At 44.2% G+C, this 11,009-nt stretch overlaps 1 protein-coding gene across 1 annotated transcript in view; it reads left to right on the top strand.

The window, feature by feature from the left end:
- Window positions 1-1,985: 1,985 nt before the first annotated feature.
- The window catches only part of TMEM135 (transmembrane protein 135), a 156,625-nt gene continuing 147,601 nt past the window's right edge, over window positions 1,986-11,009 (top strand). Inside the window, exon 1 of the mRNA XM_036388077.2 lies at window positions 1,986-2,234. Coding sequence (XP_036243970.1) covers window positions 2,094-2,234 — 141 coding nt within the window. The 5' untranslated portion in view covers window positions 1,986-2,093. The remainder of the gene's footprint in view (window positions 2,235-11,009) is intronic.

Genomic DNA, 11,009 nt, shown 5'->3' with positions numbered 1-11,009 from the left:
CTCTTCAACAGTTCTGTTTGGAGCCAGGCTATAAGAGGACAGAATTTTCCTGCTGTGGATCTGTTCTAAGTCTGCATTTCACTGCAGGTTACTTTGCTGTTCTTCCTATGGACTTCAGGATGTATGTCCCACCTAGGGAAACAATCTCTTCTTAACTCAACCTCAGCACAGGACATACAGAGTGTACTTGCTTCAGCGGGACAGAGTGTTTGTGAACTGTTATTTAACAGAGACACAAATAAAATCCCCAGGTCCTGATATACACTGCCCCTTTGGTCCCTAAATTAGCAAAATTTCAAGCTGGATCCAGATGCTAGTTTTGCAATTGAGCTGTAACTGTGTCATCAGTCATTGCCTCCATGGTTTTGTAAAAACTCCACCATGTCCAAAGGTGATTAGGGGATTGAGACATCTTTTCTATGAGGAAAGGCTGAAGGACTTGGGGCTCTTTCACCTGAGAAAACTGAGAGGGGCACCTCACCAATGTCTGTTGGTATCTGAAGGAAGGGTGTCAAGAGGATGGAGCCAGGCTCTTCTTGGTGGTGCCAAGCAAGAGGACATGAGGCAATGGGCAGAAACTGATGCACAGGAAGTCCCTCCTGAACATGAGGAAGAACTTCTTTACTGTGTAGGTGACCAAACACTGGAAAAGGCTGCCCAGAGAGGTTGTGGAGTCTCCCTCACTTTCGAGATAGCCAAAAGCTGCCTGTAAACAATCCCGAGTGACGTGCTTCAGGGGATGCTGCTTAAGGAGGGAGCTTGGACGAGATGACCTCCAGTGGTCCCTTTAAACCTTAGTTAATTGTCTCCCTGGCTGGCCATCCTGCTCACTGCTGTGGCACTGGGAGCCACTCCCTACGCTCGTCCACTGCGGGATGGCGGGACACAGGGGACATGCGGGACGTTGTGTGTGTGCGTGTGTGTGAGCATGTGTGCATATTTTTACTTTTCTGGTATCACTGTGCTCATAATTAAAGCGGTTTTTTTTTTAAGAAGACTTTGCACTTAGTACACAGTTCTGCACGTGGACTCACGCACAGGCCAATCTACTTCCCAGCAAGTTTACAAAACTCTCCAGCCAGCCTGCAAACACTACCACAGGAGACAGACTCCTAAGCGTGTGAGGAGGCCACACCAATTAAGACAGGAAACAGCGTTTGACATTATCCAGGGGCTCAGGAGAAGCGGGATGACATGAAAACCAGAGGGAACAGGGCCTGCACGGGCGGAGCGAGCAGAAGGAGATGTCGCTGCCGTCACAGGCGGCGAGTAAATGCGACATGACCTTTAATTCAGCGCTGCTCAGACTCCGCGCCCTGCACTGAAACCTCCTCTCAGCACCACAACGAGAATCAGCCGAGTCGTGCGAGCGGCTCTCGCCGCAGACATCCCAAAATCCGTATGGCTGCGATTCTGACCCCACCAAGTACAGAAACATAGCTTCGTACAGGCACACAAGTGCCCGCGCCGCCACGGCTGTGTGACAGGACACGGGACGCACGAGGGACACATTCGGGATGGGAGCGGGACACACAGACGGGACACCCAAAGGGCAAAGGGGACATAAACGGGACACACACACACACACACACACACGGTGACACACGCACGCACACACACACAGACACGGTAACACACGCACACACAGACACGCACACGCGCACACACACACGCACACAAGGACATACGCACACACGCGCACACATACACGCACGCACAGACACGCGCGCACCCACACCCACACACACACACAGAGACACAGAGACACACAGACACACACACGCACTCGGGACACACAGACGCCCTCAGCGTCTCCTCGCGCCGCCGGCCCCCCCCCCCCGTCCCCCGCCCCGCGGCTCGCGCCACCCCCGGCCCCGGCCGCTCCCCGGCGGCCGCGGATTGGCTGCGGGCCTCACGCGAGCGGCGCGCGCGCGGGGCGGGGGGCGTGGGAAGAGCGGCTGTGCCCGCGAGTAACCCCGGCGCGCGCAGCGCCCCGCGCGACCTCTTCCCCCGGCACCGGCGGTGACGCGGCGGCCGCGCGCGCCCCGCGCCCCCTCCCGTCCCCTCCCCTCCCCTCCGCGCGCGCTGCAAAGATGGCGGCGCTGAGCAAGTCCATCCCCCACAGCTGCTACGAGATCGGGCACACCTGGCACCCCAAGTGCTCCTGGGCTGTGCTGCACGTCACCCAGAGCGCCCTGGCAGAGTCCCTCCGCATCTACGGCACCCTCTACCTGGTGGGTCTGTGCGTGTGTGTGTGCGGCAGCCCGGCCTAAGGGGGGGCCTGGCCTCAGACGACAAGGGCAGGAGGGGTATCAGAGACGGGGGAGCCTGGCCTTGGTTTTGGGTGGATACCAGGGCGCAGGGGTCAGCCTGGCCTGGAGTGGAAGGGGGCTATAAAGGACCTGGTGGGAGCCTGGCCTGAGCGGAGGGGGAAGGGCATAGGGGTGTTTCTGGGGAGGGCACAAGCGGTGCTGTGGCGAGGGGAGTCTGGCTTGGGGTGGGGGGGAAGGACATAAGGCATATTGAGGAAGGGAAGCTCGTCTGGGGTGGGGGGAGTGGGTTATGGTCGGAGGCAAAGGGTAGGAGATGAGTCAAGGGGCAGCCTGACCCTGGAGTGAAGGGAAAGAATCACAAATAGTATGGTTTGGTGTGGAGTCTGGTGCTGGGGAGGAGAGGGATGGTGGTGGGGCCGTTTGGTGTAAGGAGGAGGAAAGTTGTGTGGTGGGGAGAACCTGGTGTTTGAGGGGGGAAAGGCATGACAGGGAGAATATGTTGAATCCTGGCCAAGTAGGGCAGAGCAAAGACATAGGGGTGGTGGCACCTGGAGGCATAACATACTGTGAGAAGATTGGTGTTGGTGGCTAGAGGGGCATGGGCACATGCCTGAACGTCGTATTCTTGTTATCTTCCAATACCTGTGATACCTGAATGAAAAGCCTTAGTGTTTGCCTGGGAGGCTAGCATTGTGTCTTTGGCAGCAGCAAGTGTAATGCACGTGTCTTGGTGACACCTTCGTAATCAGTGCTTTAAGATCAAGGAGATTCCATTGCATAATGAAGCAAGACTAAAAAAATTATGAGGGCTAAAGGAGTCAGAGTATTCAGAGAGTATCTTACAGGTGAGGTATCTTAGTGAGAGTGTGCAATTAGACTTGGTTATATCACCTCAGCTGGCACATTTCCAGCAAATTAGGGTGTAGATAGGAGAGCTGGGATGTGTTTGCATCACCCGTGTACACATACCCTGGAAGCCAATCTAAGCTGGAATCACTGCAGGTGAGCGCGTCTGTCCCCACCTCCCTGCTTCTCCCGTAGTGGTACCTGGGGAATGAGGAGTGAGCTGGACACTGAACTGCCCCCAAGCTGGATGGACAGAAAAAAGCACAAGTCACTGAGTCTGCACCAGTGCTGGTGCAACAAAATTATTGAGCTATGCAATAAAGAAAAGGAAAGGAGTGGGACTGCAGCATCCTGACGTATTTTGGTTAAGCTCCCATTGAAGGGTTTCTTGAGTGAAAATTGTGATGACATCCATTTATGTGATAAAACAGTAACTGGTAGCAGTGTGACCTAAGGAGTTGTTGTGTCTGACAGTGAACATTTTCACTCTGAACTGCCACAGACAGGAGTGGCAGCTGTTGGTGGGAGCATACAGTGAGCTGTATCATGAAACTAATACAGAGAACATTCTCTCTGCTCCTCTTCCTTTAACCACTACTATTTTCTTTGGATTTGTTTTCTATCTAGTTTGCTCTGTAGGAGCATAAATACTTGTACCAGCAGAGCATGGTTCTGAAGTGAGCCGTGAGAGGTGTAGTGGTGATCTATCAGGTCTGGCTAAGCATAAAGCAGCTTAAACAGTTCTGTAATTAAATCGAAAATCCCCAACAGCCAAACCTGGTCAAGAGATTTCCTGCTCATAGCTCTGTTACGGTTCACTCAGTTGTGCAGTCACAGGTTAGGGGGAAGGCTCCCACTTTTTATTTCTTTGAAAAGAAAAACAAACCTAAAAATACAAAATGTTTTCCTGACCTGTTTTGCATTGTGACCCCATAAACAGTTACATCCTGTCACAAACCCAAAGTGAAGTGGGAACCTTCTCAACCAATGTCCTGCTATATTGTAAAACCTCTGCCTCACTTTTTGCACTGTCTTCTTTGCAGTTCAGTTTAGTTTCTCTTAGATTTTTGTTGATAGCGTTTAACTTGACCTGCCAGAGTAATCTAAAGCTGAGCTGCTCTCAGATCCTGTCTAAAGAGAGGAAGCACTTGCCAGTCTCTGCTCTCAGACACATAACTGTACTTTTTCTTTGTGTGATTCTGGACCTCATCTCTCCATGAGCTAACCCAGAAGAGGTTACTTACCCTGCTTTTAGCTGGGGTCATTTTCAGATGCAGTAATTAATTGAATTAGTTAAGCAGGATTTGATGAGCACCAGAACCAGTGTAAGGTAAAGAGGAAAAGGGTGCAATGTGGGCTGCAGAGGAGGAAGCAGAAGCTTTGCAAGTTAAGTAGCCTGGCAGGGAAAAAACAGTCTTGAATTAAGAGAGTCATCACAGAAGTCACTCTTTGCTGGAGTTACAGTTGTGCTTGAAAACCTTTTAATTGTAAATGAAATACCACAGGTGTACAGCAGAAATGTTCAGGTTCACATAAGAGGATGGACTTAAGTTATTTTGTCTTCATAGTTATATCAGTGTATGTTCATAATGTTTCTGGTAGTACTTAGTCCTGGTCCCTTGTAGAGCTCAGCAACAAAAAATGCACTTCATTTTTCTATGTCAAGCCTGTAAAATGGCTTCTGATTGTTCCTCCTGTTGCTACAAGCTAATAACTAAGGAAAGGAGATGAAAGAGTTCTCTTTCACAAAAGCTTGTGTGGAAATGAGAATGAATAGATGAGAATAAATAACCAGAGATTGTTCCCTGAGAGAACATGGTTAGGGACAGTTACAATCCAGAGTCCAAACTCATAACAGCTTCACCCTACATCTCTCAAAGGCTTTGTTTCTCTTTGGTCTGTGGGAGACTGATGGAGCTGAATTAAGTGGTGTTAGTAAGTGAAATATTGGCTGTCAGTAAGTGACTGTATAGAGTCTTTGCTTTTAAGTAGTGCTGTACTCTTTGTTTAGTTGTTGTTTGTTTTTTTTCCATCTCTTTTTAGTAATTGTGCCTGAGTATTTTTTAGTTTGGAAAAAATATAGCCTTGAGACACCATACTTGCACTTTATTTTTGCTCCAGTACAAATGGATTGCTTTAGTGAAAATGGGCTTCATATCTAAATTGAATTGTTTCTCTCCATATGAAGTGGCTGACAGGAATGCCTGTTTTGTAATTAAAGCTGCCTGTGTTTGCACAAACTGAATGTCTCCATATGCAAGTCTTATGAGACTCACTTAAAAAAAAAAAAAAAGTTGCTTAGCATCTATACCTGCAGAAGAATCAGAAGAATCCCTAAACCGTCTTTCATAAATGTTGTAATTATACTTTTTGAAAACTATTTGCCTTGGTATCTTGAAGCTTCAATGAAAAAGTCCTTCCTCAGAATTTGCTGTATTTTCTTCCATCTATACTTTGTTTTTACATTAGTCAAAGCTAAACAAAATGGGAAAGTGTCATCTTGTATTTTCAAAGCTGGAGAAGTCAGATTTCTAGAAATTCACAAAAGTGAGTAGAAGAAAATGATTTAACAGGGAAATTGCATGAAGCTGGGAAAAGGCTGGAATACTGGCTTTGAGTTGTCTCAGCTTCCATTTCCCAAGATTATGTTGATTTCACATGGGTAAAGTGCTATTCATCACATGCATTAGAGCAAAGTTCTCTTTTCCTGGGGGTTTGTATGTTTTAGACATTTGTTTGCTGATAGTGCACAGTAGATTAATGTGCTCAGTCATTTGTATGAAGTCTTTGTAGTGCATCAGAGATAATCTGATCAGGTAACATTTTCACCTAATCTGAATAAGGTAAAAATTGTTTGTTTGCTACTTTATAGTAGCAATTCTAGAACTCATTCATCTAACCTTTTGCCTATGGGATGGCAAGAGTCAGTCATGCCATTTACCTTTCCTTTCTCTTAGTCTGATTGTCTGTTCTCCACCTAATTTAAGACAGGCTCCCTCACTTTCCAGCCTGACTTCTGTCCTGTCCTTTTCCCTTTCAAACATAGGTCTTCCTCTCCCCACCTACATCTCCTGCCCTTCCTTCTCAGCACCACCCCCTTCCTCCCCTATATCTGCTGCCCTTCCTTCCTGCTGCTAAAGGGCACAGCCAGAGCACAGCTTGAGCACTGGCCCGAGCTGACTCTTGGCTTACTCCTGGCTCTGACTCCAGACACCTCTCCCACACAGATCTGCTGGCATAGAGGAGAGGAGCAGCAGGCCTAGGGCAGTGTGGGTGCCAGTGGGTCTGTTTCACATGTCCTCTGCACTGAGGGGTGCTTCAGCCAACTCTTCAGAACAGATGTGACCAGAGTCTGCTGCTCCAGTACAGATTTTAATGATCCTCAGCACTTGCCCTATTTTATTGATTTTTTTTTCTTTCCTAATTTCTTCTCATACTCTTTTAATGCTCATTTTCTTACTTTTGATTCTCATTTTGGTTTCACTTCTAATATTTCTTCATACTTGTGCCATATTGCTTCTTCCTGTGCCTAGAACAATCTTCAGGTTTTTAGATGCCAATTACATCTTTCTCTTTCTGTGTCAGAAGGGTTTTTTTTTTCTACTTAGGATTCCAGTGCTGTTGTCTTCCTGAGCCGTTTGACCCATCAATAACTGTATTCTGTATCTTAATCTCCATTCTTTACTCTGTAACCTCCCTAGGAATAGGATAGCATTGAATATCATATTGTCAGAGACACAAATGCTGTCAGCTATTGTATAAATATAAAGTGCTTTTCCTTCCTCTGCAACGTCAGTGGGAGCGACATTGGTACGAGTACAGCATGAGCCAGGGAGCTGCAGTGCAAGCAGCGTGTGGCAGCTGGCAGGTCACTTCACAGGTAAATCCCTGTTTGACTGGAGACAGCAACTGCAAGAACAACTCTTACTGTGCTAATGAATTATTCTGAAAAGGGTTATAAGGTGGGACAGAATCACCAGCCAAAGATCAAGCTGAAGTGAGAGTCTCACATCACTTTCCTGGCTGTAGGCACATTGCTGTAGGATTGGCCAGAGGTTGTTCCCAAGGGTGGATGGTGTGCATTGGCTATCCTGCTGCTGGTTCACGTTTGCTTTGGATGCAGCTTCCCTTGGGAGAGCTGTTTGAACTGGTCCTGAGCAAAGGTGGGGAGCCAGCTAACACTAAAGATAAGATCCTCTCTTATCTGCCAGCATAGATAGAGTTGTCATATATCATCTTTCTGAGGGGTGCAAGAGGGCTGCACTGCACAGACTGTATTCTAAAATACTCTGGAATTGCTGGGTATATTAAAATGTGATTTTTGCTTGTTTGTGCTGCAAACCATTGTGTATTTAAAAGCAGGATGTGGAGACTAGGGAGGATGTTGGTGTTACTGTGGAACATGCTTCTGGATGCCATATTGGATCTCTGGCTTAGGCTGTCAGTAATCTTTCTTCTGTCCAATCCAGTACCTAGAGCTGCTGTGATGGTAGTATGTGATTGCCTTCTTTTGGATATCTGTTCATCTTTGTACTGTGCAGTGTCCTGTGTCTCTCTGCTATGTTATGAATGACATGTAGGTCACTGTCTTCTTTCCTTTAGATTCTTCTGGAAGCTGGTTTTAATATGACTAAAATTAGCCTAGATGTTACTAAAGTAAGAATCTGTGGCTTTTTCATTCCAGGCTGTGATCATTGCACTTTGTTCAGGTGGCTTTCGGGCCACACTATAAAAGTTCTTTCATAAATTGAAAATAAATAAAAGGAATCTTTTTCTGAGATATGCTGAGAATTTAAAAAAATCATATAATGAATTCAGGTGAACTGAAAAATTTATGCTCAAAGATGCAAGGGGTAACCAGGAACCTGCATCACGGTAATGTTGGAAATCAGGGAAAGCCTCAGCCTTGACTGACTGAGCAAACATCATGGTAAAGACACTACAAATACTGAGAACTAGCAGGGACTGTTTATCAAGGAATAAATCTGTTCTCTTAAGTTGGTACAGCTTTACAGTAGAGTGCAAGAATTTCAGGGTAGGAGGACAATCCTTGAAAATTATGCTGAGTTAGACATTTTAAGGGGAATGAAATAGAGTCTCCAACTCATTTCAGTAGAAGGAAAACAAATAGTAAAGATAAGTTGTCATGGAATGAGAGTGATTCCAGGCTTGAAGGTAATTTAGATGTCATTAAAGAATATGTGAGTACTGTTTTTAGTTGGTCGGGGGATATGGAAAACTTAAAAAAATCCAAATCAAAACAACTCAGCCCACTGATAGTGATCCTCATATAGCATCTCGCATGAGACAGGGCAACTCAGAGAGCAGGAGGTACATTGTTCTTCCTCAGAGTATTGCAGGAACTGAGTTAGGAAATTAAACAATGTGGGAGCCAGGTTTTGTAATCTGTGAAATCAGGAAGGGATGAGCTAACTAAGGAAAAACAAATCTGAGTGTTTCAGAGGACACATGAGAAAGAAGTTGCTTATTTGAACAAGTGTCTTTCAAAACCCAAGTGTTACCTGAGGGCATTTTGAGATTCAGTTACTCCAAAGCACTTAAAAATAATTTTTATAAAACAAAGGAGTAATGTTGTTGTAAAATTTGTAAAAAGTTACAAATGGTTCTAAAAGAACATATAAATAATTGAATATGATTTTGAAGAAAATCTGACATGTATTTGTAGCTCAGCCCACCATTTGAGTAATCTGAGGTATTTTCTTGACTGTTTTAAATACTGGAGATTACTTTGCTTTTATCATGTGACTTATTTAATAAATTTTCCCTTGGGTTTTTAAAGACTTGCAGCATATGGATTATATAAACCATGTGCATGGTTGTATCGGTAATCTCCAAATTTGCATTTTAAAGGTGCCTCAACATGTCAGATAGTTGTGCTTATAAATGCTATTGACCTCTGCTTTCCTAAGGATTTGGTTAAGTGTCTGCATATTTCTATAGAGTTTTTAAAATTCTTTCTTTTTTTCTTTAATAGAAGTTTGTTATTATGTGGTTGATTTCAGCTGGATGTAGTGAAGGAATGAGAGATGGTAATGCTTGTTTCCATTTTCCATCAGTCAGTGTAGTATGTGTTGTCTAATTCCACCAAATTTTGATGGAGGGGTAGTCCTTGAAGTCATACACTTTGTACAAACTTAGGACATGGTTAAGGAGGGAGGATGGAGGAAGGAGAGACAAAAATGTTGTACACAGGACAGCAGAATTGGCAGAAAGCCTGTGGTGTTTTTAGCCTACTGTGTAACCTGTCCAACTGTACATTGGTCAGCCAATTAGTGCATTAATTAAGTCAAACTATCCTTTGTGTGCAGTGCCTCTTGTGGAATGCATAGTTCAGGGATATAGGTGAGGATTAAGGATGCTGGAGGTGAAGCTGAGGTTATTGTGGTTGGATGATGAATACTTGTAGGCGTTACATGACACATTGTGAAAATAATCAGGCTTGGCTGGTGCCTCAAATCATGCTTGGCTTTGAGTCTCGTGTTCCTTTTCTGCTGGAACACCAATAGCCTAGCTCTAATCTTGCAGTAGACTGTGTAGCTGTGGTTTAGGGATGGTGTTGGAATTGTGTGTATTCTTTCCATGGTTAGGACACAATAAATAAATTCTGATTTTTTTTTAGATCTATGGGGCTTAGCATTTGCTTATAAAGACTAAATTAAAAAAGAAAAAGGACTTGAGTAATGATATTCCACAAACTGAGGTATCATGAAACTGGTAGACTGATTTTTTTATAATTACATTTTTTATGTTGGAGAGTCAAAATGCATTTGTGTGAATTCTACAGTTAATGCTAGAAAATATTTTTCCTGTCTGTTTCTTTATTAATACTGACCAGTTTTTTTTTTTTCAATGCATCTGTTAGCATCTTTGTGGAGATTATTATTTTGCCAAAGAAGTACCCACTGGATGTCCTGATGCCCTCTCCTTCCATTCTTTCTGCTATTGACATCCACTGCTAAGCCTTGACCAGTGCATTTATTGTAAGAATTTAGTTTTCATCACAATGTCCTCCCAGCTGACTTGAGTGAAGCGTATCCCAGTGGGAGCCATGAACTGCTGCATTCTGACATCAGATTTCATAACCTTTCTGCGCTTTATTAATACTTTTCTGAAATGTGTGGCACTGATAGGGACAGCAAAATGGTATCCTGAAATATCTGGTATTTTTTCCATGTAATTACATCACTGGCAGTAGAAGAGTAGAAGAACTCTGTAGTCTGCTCCTGCCTGCTTTTAGCCCTACACAATATTTAGCTTCATTGGTGTCTATAAAGCAGTTAGAACATTTAAGCCTTTATAAACTTTTTATTTTTTTGGTGTGTGTGTGTGCATGAAGCTCTATTGCTCTCACACATATTTCTCTTTCAATTAGTGTGAGCAATTTTCTTTGGAATGGTTTGTGTGTTATGGTTTCTGGTTCTTTTCTGTTTTTCATTTGGGAGTAGCATAGTGAAGAGAAGGGAAACCAGAAATTTATATTAATCTAAAACTTCCTGGAGACATTACAAAAATAAGTTTTTGAATTTGATTTGACATAAATTTATAAGATACCAATCTTTCTGTGTTGCACTTCTTACACTTTGGTCTGAGGGAGCAAGGCTTCACGCTTTGGTGTAAGGGCTGTGTTCTTAAAACAAAAAAATTGTTATTTTGTTCCAATGTTCATGTGCTTTCTACAATATGCTAGAAATAGCTGAGTGGGTTGCAACTAGTTTTCTGGCATTTAGACTACGTTAAGACTTTGCTTCAGCAGAAAAATTATCTGGGTTGCATTATTGCCTAATCCATTATGCTCAAAGCAATCTTGATACTTGATTAAGTAATGTGTAAATCTGTTTTCAGAGGTCTGTTCACGCATGGATTTTCTCT

This window comes from Molothrus ater, chromosome 2 (genome assembly GCF_012460135.2).
Source record: "Molothrus ater isolate BHLD 08-10-18 breed brown headed cowbird chromosome 2, BPBGC_Mater_1.1, whole genome shotgun sequence".
Lineage (NCBI taxonomy): Eukaryota > Metazoa > Chordata > Aves > Passeriformes > Icteridae > Molothrus > Molothrus ater.
Note: the sequence above shows the minus strand (reverse complement) of the source record. Positions and strands in the feature narration are given on the sequence as shown.